The 23481-nt window shown below is 33.1% G+C and overlaps 3 protein-coding genes across 3 annotated transcripts; 1 reads left to right on the top strand and 2 right to left on the bottom strand.

Moving 5' to 3' along the window:
* Positions 1-1037: 1037 nt before the first annotated feature.
* On the bottom strand, positions 1038-8401 carry LOC118031110 (chloride channel protein CLC-c). The gene is made up of 7 exons (XM_035035408.2): positions 7885-8401; positions 6685-6885; positions 5570-5747; positions 3920-4182; positions 3256-3525; positions 1733-2861; positions 1038-1572 (listed from the first exon to the last, which is right to left on the bottom strand). The coding sequence occupies exons 1-7, from the start codon at positions 8052-8054 to the stop codon at positions 1483-1485; spliced, it is 2301 nt and encodes a 766-aa protein (XP_034891299.1). The 5' UTR covers positions 8055-8401; the 3' UTR covers positions 1038-1482.
* Positions 8402-13129: 4728 nt separating this feature from the next.
* LOC118031111 (RNA pseudouridine synthase 3, mitochondrial) lies at positions 13130-17510 on the bottom strand. The gene is made up of 9 exons (XM_035035409.2): positions 16922-17510; positions 16775-16843; positions 16497-16655; positions 16179-16226; positions 16002-16082; positions 15066-15182; positions 14847-14948; positions 14554-14712; positions 13130-13690 (listed from the first exon to the last, which is right to left on the bottom strand). Exons 1-9 carry the CDS (start codon positions 17198-17200, stop codon positions 13316-13318), a joined length of 1389 nt encoding a protein of 462 aa, XP_034891300.1. The 5' UTR covers positions 17201-17510; the 3' UTR covers positions 13130-13315.
* A 1375-nt stretch (positions 17511-18885) lies between these two features.
* LOC118031112 (glycosyltransferase BC10) lies at positions 18886-22220 on the top strand. Its single transcript, XM_035035410.2, has 2 exons — positions 18886-19909; positions 20993-22220. Exons 1-2 carry the CDS (start codon positions 19373-19375, stop codon positions 21632-21634), a joined length of 1179 nt encoding a protein of 392 aa, XP_034891301.1. The 5' UTR covers positions 18886-19372; the 3' UTR covers positions 21635-22220.
* Positions 22221-23481: the final 1261 nt, after the last annotated feature.

Below are 23481 nucleotides of genomic sequence, written 5' to 3'. Positions count from 1 at the left end.
GAAAAAAAATTCATAACACACAAAAAATAATAAAAATACATTTACATATGATTTCTCTCTAAAATTGACCAATAAAATAACTATTAGGATGTTACTGAGCATTAAGGGTGAGCAAAAATATCAAAAAACCGATTAAACCGAGACAACCAGAAAAAAATAATTGAAAAAACCGAATCGTGAAAAAAACAATTAAAATTTTAAAAAAACCTGACCGGTTTGGTTCGGTTTTATAAACCTGAAATCGAAAAAACCGAACCGAACCGAACCCGAATAAAAAAAAACCAAGTCAAACCATTTTGAACCGGTTTTTGTACTAAAAATCCAAATCGAAACCAATCGGTTTGAATCAGTTTCAATTTGGTTTTTTTTAAAAAAAAAATTTGATGTAATTACTTTGTTTTAATAAAAATCAAACCGAACTGAAAATAATCACCCTACTGAGCTCCATAAAATGTCTTGGCTTGTCATTACCATCCATAAATTTCAAAATCCTAGCAAGTTGCTCTTCAATGGCTATTATTTCGCTTGCCATCTCTTAAAGCCTTATCGTTCGAGGATTTTTTTGCAGTATTATTATATGAATACAAATAATTATCTTTTCATAACTAGAATTTATTGAAGCATCTAACTCTTGCATGTTCCTTAATGCATTCTTAAATGAGTGGTTGAGAGTGCATTAACTCTTGCTTTTGAGTGCATTTTTAACGTGTACTTTTACTTGATAAAATATCAAAATAATATTTTTTATTATTTTTTTAATACATTATAATATCAAACACATTAGACTTCACAATATTTTCCAAAGGAAGTGATGCAAGGTCAAAGTGTGTGTTTTTAAAACCTGGTGCGTGAGGTTCATAGGCTATGCAAGGTCAAAGCGTTTGTTTTTAAAAACTTGGTGCGTGAGGTTCATAGGCTATATTTGTTTCAATGACGCGGTCTCCATTTATCCCGAACTATATATTTGAAAATATTTAATTAATCAATACACACCATAATATAATTTTATCTAATTAAAAAGCTTATAATTTATAACCTTTTTAAAACAATAACTATAAAAATTATTATAATATCAAACATACATCTTAATAGTCTGATACATGGAAGCTAGCAAATTCACATGAGCCAAAGCAGGGGCGGATTGGCTTGCTAATGTAGCTTGCTTGCCCTGCTTGTGGGTAAAAATGCCTTTTACTGCAAGTCAGGAGTCCCGAGTCGTAGATTTTTCGAGTCAAGCCAAACTGGGTTTAACAACCATACTACAATGCCCTTGCTACGCATCTTAGAATACAAATCCTCTTATTCTAAGATAAGCAACTTTCCTTACACTGTTTCATAGTTCCATTATAGTAAAATCCATTCCTTGCAGAGAATCCTTTGTCCGATAATTCCCCCGGTTTGGCAATGGCAAGGGAAAGTTTAAAGCTCCATAAGAACGAGTCCTCACAGGCAGAAAACACACAACTAAGTAGCTTGCTTGCCCTACTTGTGGGGTGTAATATGTGGGTAAAGCCCCAGTACATGTTCTGGTGTGAAGTCGTGCCGCGTCAAGATTCCAACAATTGGAGGCCTCTGCAAAATAGAGAAATTTGAGGAAATCTTTGCGCGAACATTTTTTGCATGGATTCTAGACAAACCATTAGCAACAAAAATGGATAAACACAAATCTGAAACGAAATCCAAAGTGTTGATTTGCATGTTAACATGTATATGAACAATGGGAGAGTCTTACCCCTGGCGTCTTCGACACCACACACAAGTGTCTAAGGCCAAGTTGGCGAAAGAGAACAGCAGCTTTAGCTAGAGACATGGATTCAACCACGGTGTATGGAGATGTGTTGGCAATAGGATGGAGATCAATATACATCTCCATCTCCTCCTCTGTGATCTCCAAATCTTCCAGCTTCACCCCTTTGCCCGATCCAGCCTTTGCAAAGTCATTTGCCTTGAAACCCCTCACAATATCTGATCCTATCTTTACTCTCTGCTTTGTAAACTTCTTTCCTTCAAGCAACACAAGCAGATGATACCTCAAGACAAGCCCACATAATTCTGGAGCATCTGAATAAGGCGGCTCGTTAATCACAGGGAATCCATTATGCCTTGTTACTCTCAGGACATGTAATATGTTCCCTACTTTTTCAACCCCAGAGAATGAAACTAATGGACCAGAAACAACATCACTTGCAATAAGGTGTCTCATGTATGGTTCTGCATGGGTTTCCATATAAGGCAATCCTTTAATTTTCAAAATTTGATCATAAACACCCTTATTGAAAATATCAGCCACAGATTTTGAAATGAGGAGCACGAGCATCATTAGTGGAAGCATAAGCAGATCATTAGTAAGTTCGAGAAGTATGACACAAAGAGAAACTGTCATTCTCATGGTGCCACCAAGGAAGGAGGCAGCTCCAAGAAGGGCAAAGAGACCCACATCAAGATTAGAAAGGGGACCGAGCAGTGTTCCAACAAGACGGCCATAAGAGGCCCCAGCAAGAATGACTGGGATGAAGAGCCCAGCAGGAACAGCAATGCCATAAGTAACAATGCCAAGGCAGAAAATAGCAACGAAGAAAACCAGAAGGGCGGAGAGGTGAAATTCATTTTCACTGCCAGAAGTGAATAAGATGCGGATGGCATCATCATTGGTGTTGAAAAAGAGGGAAGCAAGATTGTTGTAGTGGTTTGGTGGACACTGGAAATTCTTGAAGTTTCCAGAGCGACTTTCAGTGGGGCATTGCTCAGCCAGGTTAGGGGGGCAAGGAATGCACTGTGAAAGCCATGGGAGGCCGTAGGAGCAACAAGAGGTCAACAGGGAAATGACAATAACAAGCAGGATCTTAAACGAAGGACCTCTCCTGTAATTTGTTCAAACCATCAGCACCAGCAAATATATTGTCAGTCATCCACTAATTCATGCATTGCAAATAATTGAGAAACTAAACCAACAAATCTGTGTCAGAAAATTAATCCTGTCTTTGTAAAGCAAGAATCAAAAGCAACAAATAAAAGTTGGAAAGATGAAGTTGAACAGTCCATGTTGGAGACAAAAAATTTTACAATGGAAATTAAAAATAATAGCAGGATTAGTCTTTTCTGAAAACGTAGATATGAATAAAAATATACTTTTCCATGTTTGGTTTTAACTGTTCAAAAGCAGGATGGGTGATGAAATATAAAGCATAGCTATTCACAAATGAAATGGCGATAAAGATTAACAGTAAATAATATGAAGAGACTGTTGGTGCATACTCGTTGATGATGCTGTAAGTGCGAAGGACCTTGTCAACACAATAGTTGTAAAAGCTTCCGAAAACGCCTCCTATCACTCCAAGGAACATAACTGCTAGTAGATCTGGGGTACTGTAAGTAGCTTTTGTGGAATTTACATCAAACATGATCAGACCTCCTTGTCCAAACAGCCCACATTTTCCAGTTCGGCAAAATTCTATGAGACTTCTCAATACAACTGCCACTACAGCTGTTGTGAAGAATGTCCTCCAAAGAAGGGCACTCCTCCACCTGAATGATACAAGAAAATAATACATTTCACCTCTTTGTAGAGTAAGGAAGAAAAGAACACTCAAAAGTGGAAGTTGAAAAAAACAAAGCACCCCAATAACATCTAATCATGGAAAGCAAGGGTTACAGAAATAAGGTCACTTGTAACTGTGAAAGAAAATTGTCTGCAACCTGTTAAATGCTAAACGAGTTCTCTGGGGTTTTACAAAACATCAAGTTAGTCAATCAAAATGAATGGATCTATATGAGAATCTATTTTTGCCACGTAAATTGGAATCATAGAAGAAGATACACCAATTCAAACATAAACATAAGAAATTAAAGAAGCTACCATACCAATTGAATGATGGAGAAATGGGGAGAAGGAGAGGATGCTGAAAGAACAGAGAGGTACCAGGAAGCAGCTTCTTCAAGGGCAAATAAGACCCCGCCAACAGGAGCACGGAAGGCAGCTGCTACACCAGCAGCAGCACCACATGTGACCAAATCTCGCCGGTCTCGATCATTTTTGAAGTATCTCAGCCATTTCCATGTCAAATGATACTTACGAGAACCTCCCTGTCCAAGAAAGGAGGCTATGCAAGCACCAGTATGCACCATGGGTCCTTCTTTGCCAACAACAAATCCAGCAGCAACTCCAAATATGGACCCAAATATCTGAGAAGTTCAAATTAAAGATAAAAAAGTAAATAACCAACAATTTAGAGATTCCCTAACCACCCCATAAAACTAGATTCCCCCCACTCATGTCAGTGATGAATTAGCTCATCATGATGAACTAAAAGCAGTAGTAAGGAAAGACAGTCAACAACAGAAGGCAGGAAAAATGTCTGTGTTAGAAATCATAATTGCTAGCTTTTCCAAAGCAATGAAAGAAAGTAGATTATTTCATGAATAAAGGAAACACTCAGCATAAAAACTATTTGAAGCAAAAGCTTCTCAGATTAAGACACTAACAGAATTCTTCTCTTCGTTTAGCCTTTGCTTGTGTTCTGATGAAAGGGTCAATGGGAAGAACTAATGCAAATGATTTGTGACTTCTAGTTTCACCCCATGTATCCTGACAAGGCAGCGTATTCACATCCAAACTCATCAAACATGTAAATAAAACCAATGTGGAAGGCAATTTCACTTTAATTGGGTTTCAAGGAGACATATACTGGCTGGTCACCAAATATTCATTTGCATGCAGAAAAATCAATGGATTTCTTTGTTAACTGCATGTTTTTTTATGCCTCAAAAACAATATTCAAGTTGTTGCATATAGCATAACCTGAGTGATCCATTCTACTAATGGCTAGAATATGCAGAAGAATGGCAAGCTTTCTATTTAAAATAGTTGAATGAATAGCTTGGACTTGTACAAAAAATGCTAGGTTTGGAGTAATGTTTGGAGGCTAACCAATGAAGTATTAGAATGATTTGACTAATTTTGATGCAGTCTAGTAACAAGCAGATCATAATTTTTGGATTTATCTACAGTCTGTTGAAAACATGAGAATTGGACCTGGCCTTTATGCCTTTGTTATCATCCCCTATCTGAGAGGTGACCTGATGCTATGTTGATAGGCAAGTTTCTCACCTTTCCGCCTTTTCTTTATCTTTGGACATCACTAGCTATTAACAAACTATTACCCAACTTCATAAGCTAGGGCCTGTTTGTTATTGTGTTTCCAACTGTGTTCGGGTGTGTTTGTCTTTAAAAGGCATCAAATTAATGTTTTTTTTAGTGTTTTCCGATAATTTTGATTTGCTGATGTCAAAAATAAAAAAAGATTTGAAAAAAATTATTTTGATACATTTCTAGGCAAAAACTACTTTTGAAAAGCACCCAACACCACAATTCTAAATGGTGTCTTGAAATTTGCAATAAGTGGCCAAAAAACAACTAGCTGTGGTAAGGACTTAAATAAATTGTATAATTAGAGGAAACAACTTGTACAACATTCAGACAATCACTAAATTCAAAAAATTGTATAGAGGGAACCAATATAACTTCTGAAGTTGGTGAGAGAGAGAGAGTTGTAGATAGTTTGTTATTCACCTTTACAAAGAGGGTAGCAGGTGCCAAAATAGAAGGAGCATCTACACCATTGAGGTATGCTTTAACCTCTGGTATACCAGATCCTGCTGCTGCAGGAGCAACATAAGCACATAGGGCTGCAGCAGCAATAGCCAAAACCACATTGCAACCAGCATAAGTTGCAAATGCCTGAAAGTACCTGTACTGGAATAAGAATTATTCATAGCATGTTTGATTATAAGAAAACTCACAAAAGTATATATCTTGTTGTTTCATGATAAAATATAGCCAAGTATCACTGCTAAGATAAGACAAAAGTCTATAACAACTTGATTTGCAAAATAATAGAAAACTGAAGCGCAGATATTAACTTTGTTGTGTAACATATATATAAAAAGTGAAAAAAAACAAAAAAAACATGTTGACATAAGTTAAAATATCGAGATAGAAGCCAAAGCCAATCACAAGTAAAGGTATCCTAAACATGGAAATATGTTGTTACCAGGAACAAAAAATGGGGGAAATTCAACAGAATGTGAAGGAAAAACAACAGTTCTCGTGCACAAGAACTGCATCACCAAATGTTCAACGATTTCTTTGAATAGATCCAACTTTTTATAGCTCTCATAATCATGGCGGTGCATGCACCCAAGCCTACTTATGTAAGGTCATTACTGCCCAATAATATATCTTGATATTTCAAACTGAAAATGGTAATCAGACTTGGGGGCACATCAAGCATGGAGTGGACTTAAAAATAAAATTAACAATCATACTCAATGTAGATTGATGGGATTCGGATGGCTATCATGATTGATATATTTTTGAAAATGCAAGCTCAAAAACTAGGATAGGTTATCACAAAAATAGAAGGAAAAAAACTGTCATCTTTGTAGAATTGTGTCCTCAAAGGCACACCCAATACTAGATCTTGGGTTCCAAATGGGGGTCATATGTTGTGGAACGGGCATGGTGTGGGACTAAGGATTGCTACCCTCTCAATGCCTAATGGATCTCCAAATGCAGCAAAAAGTTGTTCATAGTAGTATAGAATACGAACATAGTATAATCTCAAGCTGAAAATTAGTGCAGTTTCAGCATGATAAAGAAGACACTTTAAGTTAGATTACGCTTACTTGTCCTTAAGCATGAGATTGTTTGTCACAAGAAGTTTGAAACCAGCTATATTCTCAATGGCAAGGTTATTGAAAAAGCCGACAAGCCCTGTACCTAACCCAATGAGGAGAGCAAGTGTCCATTTGAGGACAACATACTGAAATATCTCAGCCTTCTTTCGCGACCTCCAGTCCTGTTTAAAAAGTTCGTTCTCAGCAATCCTGCAAAAATACATAGACACAAGTGGGTCAGAATGCAGTAGCAATCGAGCATTACTTCCAGCACAAATGGCATACTGCTTAGAACTTCTAACAATATATTTAAGACTAAATTATTATGAGCATTTCTGAACTTTAATAATGTCTTTCCCCCTTCAATACCATAACTTAAAGCATTTCAGCATTTCCATTCTCAGTAAGGAGAGCATGAAGGCACCAGTGAACATCCTAAGGTTACTGAAAGGATAGCTACGGTCACCAACTGAAAGCCATAGGTGGACTGCAGGATGGGAAGGCAAGCCTAGGAAAGAGGGGTGTTCCCCACATAACTTTAACAGCCCAATTCTATAAGACCAATCACAGCCTGAGTACACTCACTGAACAGTAAGAAACACAAGATCATGGTCGTCATCCTCTATCATTACTTGTAACTAGTCAACCTTTACTTGCCTAATGATAAGAGTCCAAGAAATGCTTCTTATTGAAACTAACTCCACAATTAATTTAGTTCTCAACAACTACTAATAAAAAGAACAGGCAACCACATCCACATCTTGACTCACTCGAGAGCGATCTTATTTGTTCTAAAGCCCAATTCAAGCATTAAATTAAATCCCTTTTCTCCTATATTGTCATTGCCCGAAAAAAAACATAGAACACAATATACAAAAGTTCCTTCTTTTTTGTCATTTTCCTTCAATTTCTAGCTATCCAGAACGAGAACAGGAAAATTGATATGATGGGAACAATTAAAACAGTAAATGAAGAAGCCATCAATACCTTTTCTACTAAACCAATTCAACCTTCCATATAACAACAACAAATCAATGCATTCTCTGGTGATCTACCATAACATCAACCCAGGTGATCATTGATAAATAAGAATATTGGTAAACAAATGGAAACTGAAAGGGTAACATTAACAATGGAGATTAACATAAAAAGAACAAAAAAGACATAAAATTTAGCAGAAAGAGAGAGAATAAGAATATTGAGACTTACTCATAATCAAGGCTTTCGATGGGGCAGGTATTAGCACCAACAATGGCAATCTGTGAAGTATTGTTCTTTCTATTCCTAACAAGAAATGGCTCTCTCAACATTGACACACTGTGTTCCTTATCATCATCTATCTCTAAATCATTATTTTCTCTATCACTGTAACCCTCCATTTTCAACCCTTTTCTTCTTCTTCTTCTTCTTCTTCTTCTTCCTCCCCCCCTTTTCCTCCTCTCTGTCAAAGTTTCTGTGTTTGTATTTGCATGTCAATTACATACAACTTTCTAGACATGGGGCAGCAGTAAATTTGTTTCCTTTCAAACTAGATTTTCAAGTTCAAATTATGAGCATCAAGACCAAACCACCTCTTTTCTCTTTTCTGAACAAATTATGAACAAATAAATGGAGGGGACGTTTATTCATTGACCCAGAGCTTTTGTCATGTGATTTCCTCCTTTTGCGTCGGCTTCGTTGGCCGACCACATTCTACCACGTATTTGAGTGGTTTCATTTATTGTTTATTATCCTCGCCTTCACGTATCAATATGGTGTCACGCCGATCCTATCCTTTCTTTAGTTATGGCTGAGAATTGAGATTGTGTTATTAAAATATCTTTTAATTGTAAATATATTAAAATAATACATTTTATTTTTTAAAATTTATTTTTAATACTAGAAGATCAAAACATCCAAAATCATAAAAATAAAAATAATTTGAAGTTAAAATTTTTAAAATTTTAAAAAATATTTTTTGAATTTAAAAACAAACACACTTAAAAATTGTCGTGGTATGACTCGATGTTGTAAATTAACCCACAATCAAGTCAAAACTAGATTTTGAACTTTTTTTAAAAAAATAATATTTTTAACTTTTTCCTTAAAAAATCTTAAAATAACATAGTTTGGGATTGATTCAGGTAAATACACTCAGCCTTTGACCACGGCTCTTTGGCCAAGTCATGAGCCAAGCTTGCTTTAATAGCTTTTGTTTCATTTGTCTATTTAGTCAACACTAGATAATTGGTTCGCGCTACACTTTAGGTTAGATCAGTTTTTTTTAAGGTAAAAAAATGTTAAGGTATTTTTTTTTTCTAGTAAAAAAAGTTTAAATTTTATGGGGATTAACTCAATTAACTTCACAAATCAAAATAACTCATGTCAATCGTTAAAAACATAACTTGACTAAAAAAATTCAAGAAAATATCTTTTTTAAAATTTTAAAGGAAAAAAAAACTTATTGAATCGATTCAATGTCAATCCAGGTTAACATGATAAATTCACAACTCGAATCATGAGATTGGATCAATCTTTAACCTGCTAAATCCATCAACCAAATCATAAGATTGAGATGAACCCATAAAAAGCAAATAAAAAAAATAAAAAAATTAATTTCCAATCAATCCAATGTTAAATGATGAAATTAAAAAAAAATCAATTAAAAAAAAAGATCAAAAAACAAACAACTCAAGTCAACCCTAGTTACTCTGTCAAAGCCTTAACTCAAGTCATGTGATTGAAATAACCTCACATAAAGCAAATCAAAACAAATTATGAATCTCAATTCTCAATCAACCTCATGTTAAATGATGAAATTAAAAGATAAAATCAATTAAAATGACAAAAAAAAAATTACTACTAGACCTATGACCCATGTAATGAAATCGGGATAACCTCATAGAAATTAAACTAAAAAGGATAAATCAACCAAGTGTTAAAGAAAAAAATTAAAAGAAAAAAAAATCAACTAAGAAAAGGACAAAAAACCCTGAGTTTACCTGTCAATTTTGCGACCTGAATCATGAAACCTAGATAGATAAATTCAATATTGAATGATAAAATTAAAAAAAAAACTAAAATAAAAAATAAAATAAAACAAATTTAAGAGGGGAACAATAAATTCCCCTCCTCAATTAGTTTATACTAGATTTTTTTTCCGCGCTATTGTGAGTCGGGTCAATTTTTTTTTTCTAACATAAAAAAATATATTCAAACAATGATAACCTGAGGGAATTTAAGTTAATTTGACTAACACAGTAAATATGAGATTGAGATACCCTGTATAATGGAAAGTAAAAAACCCATAAAGTTTTAGGACCCAACAATCTAATATCAAGTGATAAAACTATAAAAAAAAAATGCGAAAGAAAAAAATATGAGTCAACACAGGTTCACTCAACAAACTCCCTGCCCATGGCATGAGATTGAGATAAGAAAATTATTTTTTAAAAAAAAATGACCTAGAAAAAAGGATCTTAAGTTAAATAAATAAATAAATAATGAAAAAAAAAAATAATCACCTTGGGTTAAGCTGACTACATTGCAATTAGAGATAACCCTATGTAAAAGAAAAATATAAAAAATCACAAAACTCAAGACCCAATAGCCTAACTTCAAAGAATAACATTAAAAAACATTGAAAATAATTCTATAACATCCTATGTTAACTTGACTAACCCATAACCTAAGAAAACCCATGAGGAAGAAAAGGTAAGAAACTAGAAAGCTCAAGACTCAGGTAGTGTTTGGGAACGCGGTTCAACCTGCGTTCCCAAAAAATTTGAAAGGTTTTTTTTTTTTTGCTAAAATTGAGTGCGGTTTATACTTTTTGAATCGTTTTAATGTGCTGATATTAAAAATAATTTTTAAAAAATGAAAAAACATCATTGACATGCATTTTGGCATGAAAAGTTATTTGAAAAGCAACCGTTACCACACTGCTAAACACGCTATTAATATCCTCATGTTAAAAGATGAATTAAAAAAAATAATTTCAAAAAAGAATTGAAGTTAAATGGAGCCAATATTTAAAATCAACAACTTGAGTTATGAGACTGAGATAACTCTGCATGTATGTTTGTTTTTGTAGTTTGATATTTTTTTAAAAGTGCTTTCAATTAAAAATACATCAAAATAATTGTTATTTTATTTTTAATATCAACATATCAGGAGATCCAAAATCACTCATTAAAAAATACTTTTTATATTTATGTATTTTTAGATATTTTTTTGATAATTTTAATATATTAGAATATAAAATATAAAAATATTATTTTAATATATTTTCAAATAATAAATATTTTTACAAAACATCGTACACCAATTATTAAACACATACAAAATCACCATTAAAGATCGTGTTCCTTGTTTAGGTTGCTTTGCTCTTGGCATATGTTGACTTCTTTTGCTGACCAACCAATTGGTAGCCGCCATGTGCTGAAAACAAAATATATGATCATGATTTTTTAATTGGTAAGTGATTGGATTCCAAAACTCAACCTAGCCTTGCATGTTGACCTAACCCCTTGTACAGTTGTACAAGTGTGTCTTGATCGCCTTTTTTTTTTTTTTTTTTAAAAAAAATAATAATATTTTTTTTAAATTAACTTATTTAATTTATAATCTAGATCTATCTTGTACCTTGTACTGAGTTAACATTTGATGTAATAATTATGACTTGTTTAATATCCTGTGTGGTGTGTGTTTGATAATTATGTAATGATGTTTTTTAAAAATAATTTTTAATTAAAAATATATTAAAATAAATTTTTTATATTTTTTTTATATTAACTTATTAAAATCATAAACAAAACATCAATTTAATATAATTTTAAATTAAAAAAATTAAAAAAAAACTCAAATCACACAAATAAAAAATCAAGATGCAAGTGGTCTTAACGCATTGATGTTTTTATTTGTGTGATTTGAGTTATTTTTTAAAAATATTTTTTATTTATAATTCTAATAAGTTAATATAAAAAAATCAAGACCAAATAAAAAATATTTAAAGAAGTCAACATATGGAAAGAGCAAAGCAACCTAAACAAGGAACACGATGTTTGTTGTGTACAAGTAATTAAAACTAAATTCTTTTTATAAATTATTATTTGGTCAAAATAGGTTGCTTTACATGTAATTTAAAACGGATATGCAAAAGGTTGTGATTAAATTGAGGTTTTAATAATAATAATAATAATAATTTGCCGGCATCAAATTTAGAAATTCAAAAGACCTTTTATATTATTATAACTAGGAAATCATATCACATAGGAAGTGTTAATGCCTGATATTATTTTTAGATTATTGATACAATAATAGAGACCGGCAATTTTTATTTTATAGGGATCCACGAATTTATATGATTTTCTCTTGACAGCACAAGTAGCCGGTGGTCTAATGACATCACTTGAAAATAAATTAATTTTGAAATAAGAACTTGTTTGTTTTTTTTTGCATTTTAAAAGTGTTCTAGAAAAAAATTAATATTTTTTTTTTTACTTTAAATTAATAATTTTTTTAGTGTTTCCTGATCATTTTGATGCGTTAATATAAAAAATAATTTTTTAAAAAATAAAAAAATACATCATGTTAATGCATTTTTAAATAAAAAAATACTTTAAAAAACAACTACAACCACACTCCCAAATAAGTTTTAATTAAAAAGGTAATATATGGCATCATTCCCATGTTTTCATTTGATATTCGAAGTCTAAATGAAAATATAAAGTAATCTTTAAAAGTTTGTTATTAAGAAAAGTAATTTTCTAAAATCTGTGTTTGTTTCCTACAAAAAACATTATTTAATATATATATATTTTTTAATAAGCTATGATGTCTCTTATTCTAGAAGAACAATTACATGATTTTTCTATATCTCTATATATACAAAATATATCCTAAAGATCTCCCAATGTCTCTAAATATATAAAATATCTCCTAAAAAACCCACTACACATAACATCTTATTAATAATATGTAAAAAATATTTATTTTTTATTATTAAAATATACAAGATTTCAACTCCTTAATACCACGAAAAACAACAGTTTTTCTAATCTCTCTCACCTAAAAACAACAAGATTTAAAAAATATAAATATACTTCAAACCATTCAGATAAGAGTTTAGAACTTTTATCACTTAAAAAAACTTATATTCATTTAAAAACATTAACCATTTTAAAATTTTACTTGAATTTAATTTTTTTTTAAGCTATTTATTGTTTTTTCCATAAAAATACTGACTTTGAGATTGTTTTAGCAGGTTAAGCTTTCACCATTAGTTTGGTGTTCCCTGATCTAATGAGAATAAAGCTTCCTATCTAGTTATATTAATTAACCAATATCCTAGATACTAAATAACCTATCATTTATATACTTGGATTTTGGAACATCATGAGCGTGCCATCATCCCAATCTGATCTCTGTAATCTTCTCATCTGAAGTTACTCTCCCAGTTCACACACACAAGGTAAAAAGAAAGCAGATTCATGCATCATGATGAAATTTGGGAACCATGTTTCACTACTGATGACCTAATTTATAGAATTTATCCTCTACATATAGCAGCTTAATTACTTCTGGCTGGAGTAGTTAAAATATCCAACGCTTCTGAGCTTTTTCAGGTTTACATGACTAACGAAATCAGCTGAAATATTTGTTATACCAAGAAGGAGGACATGAGATTCCAGCTAATTTTCATGTGGGAAGGCATCGACGCCACAAACCTTAGAAGGTCTGGTCTAGTGCTAAGTGCAGGATGCACATTTTCTGATTTCCCGTCCAAAACATCAAGGAATTTTGCAATGTTTGGGAGCACGAGTTCCCTGCAATGGAGATGCAATAAGGGGACTTTTGCCAGGACACTTCCCTTTTGAATATCCACACCTTCTGGCCACCGTAACTTGTATGGTTTCCCAGAAGATGGTTCTATATCAACTCTAGGCATTTGCTTCCATCTCCGGTGCACAAACCACCCATACTTGTAATCACCAACAATTGGAGTTCCGAGAGCTTCCGCACAATGGACACGGAGCTGTATATTGAAGAGAGAATCAGAAATTCTTCAGATGCAAAACCATACTTCATTCTTTATTACACTTACAAAAGAATGTGTGGAAATAAATAGAACCATTATGTTTCTAAATTCTGATGTCAAACCACCATAGAAACAGAAAGTTGGCAGGCATTCTATCTCTCTTACACATGTCCCACATACTGGGTTGATTTCAATATTGTAGGTACTGACATTACAGACCAAGGGTATTTGACACCGCCAAATTTCTTCCTTGTGGTTTGCTATTGTAGTTGCAGGTAAAATTAAGCAATGCGTGGATAAACTGTTTTGATAAAAGAAAAACAGTAATGATGAAAATCAACCAGAACATAAAGATTGTTCTTTGTAGATTCATTCTTGTACTCTAGGCTCAATATGATAACCATATAAATTTTTGTAGGTGTGCCTATATGCCAACAAACATCTGCAAACAGCTATCATGTGCAAACAAAGCATGGATTGCATCAGGTACACGAGTGCTGTTGTGCCATCAGAAACCGAACACCTTAATAAACTTAGTGGCCAATAAATTATGCCTTTTCTACCACTTTAGAATTTAGTAACCCAAATGCTATTCTGTTCGGTCTTTTGGTCACGTGTTGGCATCATGATAAAGGCTGTTCTCATCATCCCATCTCCCTTCTCTGGTGAAGATGGGGTTTCATCACCTTGTTTTCAACCCTTCAAGTAAAAAATTGACTTTGAGATTATCCCCATTCAATTTGCCACTTTTGGGAATTAACACTTCCACCTTTAGATTGCTTCCCACCCTACGCCCATGACTTGAAAAAAGAGTATAAGAAGCTTTACTCAATTTGCGAGTACTCAAGTAAGAGGCTTACCTGATGCTTTCGACTAGTAAGTGGACGCAATTCGATCCATGAGCATCCATTTATTGTAGGACCTAAGACTCGATATTCAGTTACAGCCTCTCGGGATGGTTCCAAGCTTGAATGCTGGGCCAAAACAACTCTCTCTGTCTTCCCATCATCAAGAAGCACCTACAATCAGTAGCAACAGGTACACAATACAAAGGTCAAGTACTTGGATGTCTCATAAGATTCCATCTGCAGTTTCCACAGTGATTCTGCATGCATGTGCTAGTGCCAACACAGAAAACACAGAGAGAGGGTACCTTCGAAAGACGTGCACTAATTAAGCCTTCCTTGTCCTTTGGAGAGCCTATGACCAATGCCCAGTATCGTTGATATGTTGCCTCACATGCATCATTCCACGCCTAAAATTTCCCAAAGCATGTCATAGCAAACAAAAGGGATGTAGTCATTTAGCCATCTGCTGTGTTGTGTTCTGTAAGTAGCATTCACTGCCCTCATGCTGTATGAACATAACTTACCTGACACTTGGATTGTGCTTTATTTATGTAACTAAATAACAACTGGAGATGAGCTATACTTTCTTTTGTTCGACCCAATAAGAGGAGGCCACTGCTCTCTCTGTCAAGTCGGTGCACCTGATGAAAGTATGAGAAAACAGTATGTACAGTTAGAAGATTTATGATGACTGCAAGTGATTCAACAACAAATCCAAGACCAAAATTAGCTTCATCATGCAATAGGCAGGGTTTAACACCAAATCCACTAAGCCCTAACCCAAGAAACCCAAGAAGATAAGGTGTCCACGATTTATCTCCCCCAAAATTGTTTCCTGGATTATGCCATTTCATACTGTCTCAACAATGTTCAAGAAATTTAACTGCATTTACATTAATACAGTATAAAGCAAATATTTATGCATGCATCCATATATATAAATACTATAGTAATTAAAAAAAAATAGTACATCAAAGGGGACAAGCAGACCACTGGTTTTTTTTTTTTTGTTTTATCAATCAAGATGACAAATTCTCTCCTGCAGCCCTTTTGTGATGTACACGAGCAAGAGGGAGGGAATTCTAACTTTAAATACAACCTTGGTACCTTTAAATACACATGTGCTCAAGGTCCTCTAAACCTCAAGGCAGGGAGGTTAGCTACCCACTGAAAATAAAACACATCAATTCATTTGTTTAACTATATTACTCAAGGAATTAGCCAAATTCTATTATCTTTTCATGTACAGTATCAGATCCCTGAGCTATACATGGAATCGTATAACTCCTGATCCTAGATATACAACCACAACTACCAAGTATTCAATTAAATGTTGCCCAATTGTCCTTGAATTTAAAATAATCCCTACAAATACTAACAAGATAAACTGAAATGTAAGGTTACAGATTGAACTACATAAATGACTAGATGAACACAATTGTCTAGAACTAGAAGCATACCAATTTAGGACCCTCATCATAACCATAAGACAAAGCTGCAGCTGCCAAAGCATCCATGCTATTGTGAATTGGCATGTTTCCCTAAAGCCATTGCATTATGGAAATAAATCAATGGCAACAAAACATGCCGAAACATGCCGAGACAACCCAGTAAATAATGGGATTTAAGATTCTAACCTTGACTGGAACCTTTGGCGGCTTATTTAGCACAAGGAGAGCAGAGTCCTGAAAATTCACCAAACAATAATTAAAAAAAGAAAAACAGAAACATATTTGGAAAAACACCACAAACGCATCATAACATCTTTGTATATGGGCATCGACAAGCAAAAAGCAGCTCAGGCAAAACATTCAGAAGTTTTAGCAAAATCAAAAGCAGCGCAAAAAGGAACAAGTATAAGGCAGTAACCGGCGTTTAACGATTTAGCATCAGAACTACTTGTTTGCACACTAAAATAACATGAAGAGACAGAAAAGCAGCCAAGTTAAACATGCCTTGTACTTGACAAGCCTTTGCAAATACTCTATCTCATCAGCATTTGGGTACAAAGTTCCACTTGGTATGGTATCAAACCTCTTGGAAATTGCAGTCTCAGCAACTGATACAGGAATATGAATTCTCGCCCCAACTTCCATGACATCACTTGGTTTAATCTGCACACGAGCTGTGTTGTAGAACATTCACTCACATGGAATAAAAGATTCATAAAAAAACCTCCTTTATAATCAATCTAATGCTTTGACAATCGAACACCACCTAAATTTAAACAAACCTTTCTCATGGATTTTCCGAGCCCTTCCTTTTCAACAGAGTCACTAGAACTGGGGCACTCTATTTGAACCTAAAGCAAGGCAATAAATCAAAATATCTCAACAAAGAAAATCAGAAGGAAATGCAAACGTTTAAAAGAAATACTCACGAGGGACTTGTTAAAATGAGACTGAATGACAGAATCTTGGATTTCATCGAAATAGTATTTGACCCAGCTGATAGCAGTGACATGACAAGCATTAAGAGACTTCTTTCCAGGTAAAGGAAAACCAGGAAACGGGGGCAAGGACAGGAGCTGACGAGGTTTTGGCCCCTCTTTTGGAGAACCCAACTTGGCTACACTCTTGGCTGTCACTCTGACAACTTGAGGCGCAACTCTTGAATACAACCTCACCCGAGATGACACTAACACTCTCTGTCTCCACATTCCGTTTTTCCTTCTCCTTCTGCTACTTTACGTGGAATTTAAGCCCTAGAGAGGAACGTGAACATGATTTCCCATTTCCCCTTTTTGTTCTTCTGTAAAGAATCAAACTTTGTATTGCATTGAAGGAGAATATTATACGAGAGGTTCTGTCAAATCCCTAGAAAAGAAACTGACTTTGTGAAGGACATGGCTTTCCTCTATTTTTAAGAATAATAAAATTTATTCAGCCATTAAATTACAAGAAAATAAAAATTCATATATTTTTTTTCCTTTTCTTGTTCTTTCTTCGTTTTTGTGTTTTCTTAAATAATCAAACTTTGTATTTTATCAAATATAATTTTATTTAAGAGCCTATATCAAACCCTAAACCAGGTTTTCATAAAAGAGACAATTAAAATTGACTTTGTGACTAACATGATTTTCTCAGCCATTTAAAATCGAGGTTTTGATGTTTTTAAAGTATGTTTTTAGCTAAAAAAAAAAACATTAAAATAATATCTTGAATATATTAATTTTTTTAAAAAAATACTTAAAAATAAATTAAAAGCATCAATTTTTAGAAAAATACAGTGTCAAACGTATTACCAAACAATTCTATATTAATAAACGAACAAGCACAACCAATAATATCAACCATGGCCAAGTTAATAAAGCTTAATAATTAGGAATATTAACTGCATCATTTACTCGTGCTATGCTTTATATCGGATTAACTTTTTTAAGAGTTGAAAAGGTATTTATATATTTCTAATAGATTTCTCTTTGTAAAAAACTAATTTAATATGACCCAACAAAATAAAAAAATAACCGAATAACTAGAAAAAAATATAATTTAATTAAAAAAATTAAGATGATATTGTTTTTAACATATTAAGATAACAATATACTGGATGAACCCGAGTTAATATGTAAAATCTATGATCCGAGTTATGATACTGTAATAATCTCATAGAAAATAAATAAATAAAACATATTAAATTTAAATTCTCAATCAATCCATTAAAAAATAAAATGAAAATAATAATTAAAAAACAAAAAAGACCCGAATAAACTTTGATTAACCTGCCAAACCTGAATAATGAAATAAGAAATAATTCAATAAAAACAAATCAAAATAAAAATAATTAAAATAAGAATACTAGACTTGAATTTGACTTGGAAAAGGGTTTGGGTTATTGGGTTGTTAGATTAATTTACAAGTTACTAAGTTAACTTAAGTATTGTATTTTTATTTAAAATAATATTATTTTATTTTAATTTCTTGATTTTAACTTAGATTAAGTTTAAAAAAAGTATGCGAGAAACAACCTCTAATTTCTTGATTTTCTTTCTATTTGTTTTATGAAAAATAGTTTTTTTGAATTTAATTTTTGAATTTTTGAATTTTTCTATATTTTATGAACTTAAAAAAAATTAATAAATATAAAATGATTTTCAGTCAACTTGTAAAATAAATATTTTTTCTAGAAAAACGTTTTCCTCTTTCTAACAAAAAAAAAAATTCACTTTTATTTATTTATCATTTTTTATAAAATTATTTTCCTGAATAAAACTACTTTCAAGAGAACAAATAATCTTTTTAACCGTAATAACTTACAAATACGCAACACAAAACACAACGGAAAAACACAATTGTGTGTCGTCTTTGTCATCTCTCTTTCCTTGTTCCTTTCCAAGTTTCTTTTCTCTCGTGTCTCCAGTCTCCACCAATACAATAAACAACAAACACTCGGATTCTCCCGGTCTCTCTCCCCTCAAACGACAAATCGTTTTCAACCTCAGCACATTACTTTCCACAGTAACACTTACCTATAAATCTCCCTCAAATAATTTCTTTTTACGGTGATTTCGATTCTTTTGCTTTTCTTTGACTTTTACATCTGGGTTTGATCTCAAAGACCTGACTTTTCTTTTGTTTTTTTTTGTTTGATCTTCCTGCACTAGTTTCGAATTTCAGAACCCATCTCTTGAATTTCTTGATTTCTTTGATTTTTGGGGTTTAATCAGTGTTTTAGTTGGTGGGTTTTCCTTGTTTTCCTTGACCATCGCTGAAAGTTGTAGTCTCTGGATCGTTTGTTGACGGTTCTTGCAGTGGAAGAGTTCAACTCTGATCGAGGAAGAAAATTAGTTGGCTTTTCGGTTTCTTTGAATGAAAAGTGAGAAACTTTATAGATGGCAAGGAATAGATGGGATAGAGAAGATGCACCAGAAAAGCACATCGGTTTGCTTCAACTGGTTCAAATGTTGTCATTGCTGGTTATTTTTGTTGCTGGTATAATCATAGGCATAGCTACAAGTCCTCACATCAACCGATACTTTGATTCGCTAGCACAGTTAACTTTCACTAACAACATTGCTTCTCCTAAGATCTCTGATGATAATTGTACGATTTTGAGGACTTGTGAGAAGGTTGATTGTTTGAGTATGGAGGGGTTTGTTCATCCAGACAATTTGAATCATAGTATGACTGATGACGAGGTCCTTTGGAGGGCTTCTATGTTGCCATATAAGAAAGGGTATCCCTTTGATAGAGTGCCTAAAGTTGCTTTCATGTTTTTGACTAGAGGGCCTTTGCCTCTGTTGCCTTTGTGGGAGAGGTTCTTTAGGGGTCATGCCGGGTATTTCTCCATTTATGTCCATACTCATGAAGATTATGAGCTCAATGTTTCCACTGATTCTCCATTCCATGGAAGAAAGATTCCAAGTAAGGTATGAACCAAAAAATATGGTTTTTAGGTTATGGTAATTCTTTATTCTTGCTTATTCTGATATCTATTGGAAATATACTTGACATTGCCATGATATGGATGCCGCAGATGTAATATCTTTCTAAATTGAGTTGGATAGGTTCAGATTCCTAATGAATTTGCATGTGAATGTCCTTTCTGGAGAAAGTTTGTTGATGAATTTTTCACAATTCCTCTCTTTACGCATGCGCTCGATCTGTATAGATACACACCCTTCTCATTTAAGCTTCTTCTCATTGTTCTAGTGCTATATTTTTCACTATTTTGGGATGGTTGATGGATTATCACTACTGGAAATAATATGTAGATGGAAGCTTGGTGAATCTTTGGACCATTTCTGACAAGAACTATCTCTTATAATGTGTTGGACATGTGTGTTGCACAAGTCAGAGTAAAACAACCATATGATTGATCACCTTTCAGTGGGACCATTTCACTCGTTGCCATCTAACTGCTGTTTCTTAAGAATTTAACAGCGTAATAAATCATCAGGATCACACTAAACATCAATTCGAAGATTGAATGGGCCGCTCATGAAATCATGCACATCATTTTCTTCCTTGTCAAATTACTCTATGGATTTTGCACGGAGCATCTCTTCGCAAAAGTGCATGATAAGCCATCTATCACATACATGAATGCTATTGCTCAGTACAGAGACTTGCCAGCATATAAATGCATGCAATTGATTAATCTGCCAGTTTGCATTCATACGAAAAAGTGATATTGGAAGCTTTCTGCAGTTATTTACTCTACAGTCACAGTGGTTAGCTTAATAAGATGCATTCTTACCAAAAAATATTTATGGTTGATGGTTGTTTTTTTTATGAAGAAATCCTGTAGTTACTGGAAACTAATTGTTTGTAATGGACTAGCTATTGTTGTGTTATTAGCTTTGTGTTACCTGCAAACAGAGCATTGCCTTTGTTTGTTTGGCAAATGCACCTATGTTCTCCCATGCGCATTTTATATCTGATAGAAGTGATGCGCACATGATTTGCATTTTGTATTTGCTTATGAATTTCTTTATTTTTCCTCTCTCCAGGATGTTGAATGGGGATCAATATCAATGGTTGATGCTGAGAAGCGCCTTCTAGCCAATGCCCTGTTGGATTTCTCAAATGAACGTTTTGTTCTCCTGTCTGAGAGCTGCATCCCTATCTACAAATTCTCTATTGTCTACAAGTATCTCATTCGTTCAAAAGAGAGCTTTGTTGAGTCATATGATGCACCTACCCGCTATGGACGTGGTCGTTACAACCAGAAAATGCTTCCTGATATTCACCTGTATCAATGGAGGAAAGGGTCACAATGGTTTGAGATCCAACGCGACCTGGCTGTTTATTTAGTTTCAGACACCAAGTACCACACCATCTTCAAGAAATATTGTAGGCCTGCATGCTATCCTGACGAGCATTACATTCCTACTTACCTAAACATGTTCCATGGGTCACTTAATGCGAATCGGACTGTGACATGGGTTGATTGGTCAACCGTTGCACCACACCCACCAACATATGATGGCATCGATATTACAGAAGGCTTTATAAAGTCCATTCGGAACAAAGGGAAGCTATGCTCCTATAATTCAGAGATGACATCTGTTTGTTACCTCTTTGCTCGGAAATTCGCTCCAAGTGCGTTGGTTCCCTTGCTTAACCTAACCTCAACGGTAATGGGATTTTAATTTTCCTTTTCGTATCTTGGAAGAGTTAAGATATGATTTCTATAGCATTCTTCCGTTTGGGAAAGTTGTGGTTGTGGCGTTTAAAGCTACAAATTGTAGCTTCTGCAAATAAAACATGAAAGAAGCTGTGATATTAGCTTTCAAAGTATTGCTAAACACCTAAAAGCCACAGCTAAAAGCTACAACCACAATCAAATCATTGATTCCCAAACGTGCACTGACAGTCATTGGTGGGGCTGCTGTGCATTGGTGAGGCTGTCTCACAGCTCTCCAAAAAGTTTTGGTTTGGGGACGTTGTACAGTTAGTTTTCATAGAGCATTGAGGTTTTTGACCATTGAGGAAATTACAATTTGTTCCACACATTTTTGTGACAATACTAGGCAGCTTTTCAAAGAAAAGCAGCAACAACACAGAATTTAATATTTTTTTCTGCATTTATTCCAATAATGATGCAAAAGGCACACTTGAATGTTGATTGATCTCTTATTGCTTAGATGAACTTGTTCTTGTTACATATGATTTTGGTGCTCTAGACATACAAGTTTCCAGTGTCAGCTTATCAATCCATTTTATTCTTTCTTGAAATTATGTTAGCAAATGCGTTTCCTTTTGTGTTAAACTAGTCAATCAATCATGTGTTTCATGAATTTATTGAAAATTCCGAGTTAAAATATATTTTTAAGATGGCAAGTTCTTTGAAACATCATTAGTGATATAATCTTCTCTCTTGTGCAATGAATTTATATTAGAGTAGGTTTTGACTCTTATCAAAATGTAGAAAATCGGATCGTGATGATGATACATAAAAGAATGATTAAAACTCTATATTCATGCAAATAATTATTAAATTAAATATTATCAAGAAAAAATAATAAAAATATGATTTATTATCCTACATGATAATACTGAAATCAAGATAAATGCTCCTTTTTGTTTCAATTTTTTTAGACGGTTATGAAATTAAAATTTTTATACCATTCACATAGTAATTATTTATATTTTTTCTTAGACACAAGACAGAGAGAGAAACAAGAAAGCAAATAAAAAATATTTTATAATTTAGATTAAAATGTTCTAATAATGTTTTGTTAAAATTTAGTTAGTATCCTGGATGCCAGAAGATACGATGATAAGATATAGAAGAGAAGATAGAGATATGATTAATTGTGTTTGTTAACGATATTGTTTGTTTTATAGTGAAAACAAAATAAAATATATAAAAAATTATTTTATTTTTAATATATATTACTAGCAAACTTATGTATTTTTAAAATAATAATAATAATAATAATTATTATTATTATTATTATTTTAGTTTAGTTTATATTGAATATTAAAATTAATAATATTATAATAACTTTAATTATAAAACTTGAACTAGCCTAATGAGTTGACTTGGGACTTGGTCAGCTCGATACAAGAACTGGTCTATGTTTAAAAATAAATTAAGGAAGGATTGATCTAGTCAAAGACTTGGGTTGACCCGTCACATAATTGACTTGGGTTGACCCGTCACATAATTCAGGTAGAAAACATGTTAATTTTTTTTTTTTTGTTAAAACAACATCATTCCGATATTTATTTAAAAAAAAAAATTAGGGCTGACCCATGTCCTCTCAGGTCAACCCTCCTAACTTGTGATTAGGGTCTTATCTCGGAAAAAGTTTTAAAACTATAATAATAATTATTTTTATTTTTATATTTCTTAGTTAGATAATATTGAAAATAAAAGTTTTTTATATGATATTTTAGGGATAAAAAATAATAAATATTGTTATATATATATATATTTTTTTTCTTTATATTTTTAATTTTAAAAATATTTAAATTCATTTTAAAATTATCA

This window comes from Populus alba, chromosome 4 (genome assembly GCF_005239225.2).
Source record: "Populus alba chromosome 4, ASM523922v2, whole genome shotgun sequence".
Taxonomy (NCBI): domain Eukaryota; kingdom Viridiplantae; phylum Streptophyta; class Magnoliopsida; order Malpighiales; family Salicaceae; genus Populus; species Populus alba.
Note: the sequence above shows the minus strand (reverse complement) of the source record. Positions and strands in the feature narration are given on the sequence as shown.

Coding starts and splice junctions, on each gene's coding strand:
- LOC118031110 (XM_035035408.2), bottom strand. CDS start 8,054: ATGGAGGGTTACAGTGATAGAGAAAATAATGATTTAGAGATAGATGAT. Junction 3,526..3,919: donor CTTGAAGAAGCTGCTTCCTG/GTACCTCTCTGT, acceptor TGTATCATTCAG/GTGGAGGAGTGCCCTTCTTT. Junction 1,573..1,732: donor TGGTGTCGAAGACGCCAGGG/GTAAGACTCTCC, acceptor TCTATTTTGCAG/AGGCCTCCAATTGTTGGAAT.
- LOC118031111 (XM_035035409.2), bottom strand. CDS start 17,200: ATGTGGAGACAGAGAGTGTTAGTGTCATCTCGGGTGAGGTTGTATTCA. Junction 16,844..16,921: donor CTCATTTTAACAAGTCCCTC/GTGAGTATTTCT, acceptor GCCTTGCTTTAG/GTTCAAATAGAGTGCCCCAG. Junction 16,083..16,178: donor CGCCAAAGGTTCCAGTCAAG/GTTAGAATCTTA, acceptor CAATGGCTTTAG/GGAAACATGCCAATTCACAA.
- LOC118031112 (XM_035035410.2), top strand. CDS start 19,373: ATGGCAAGGAATAGATGGGATAGAGAAGATGCACCAGAAAAGCACATC. Junction 19,910..20,992: donor GAAGAAAGATTCCAAGTAAG/GTATGAACCAAA, acceptor TCCTCTCTCCAG/GATGTTGAATGGGGATCAAT.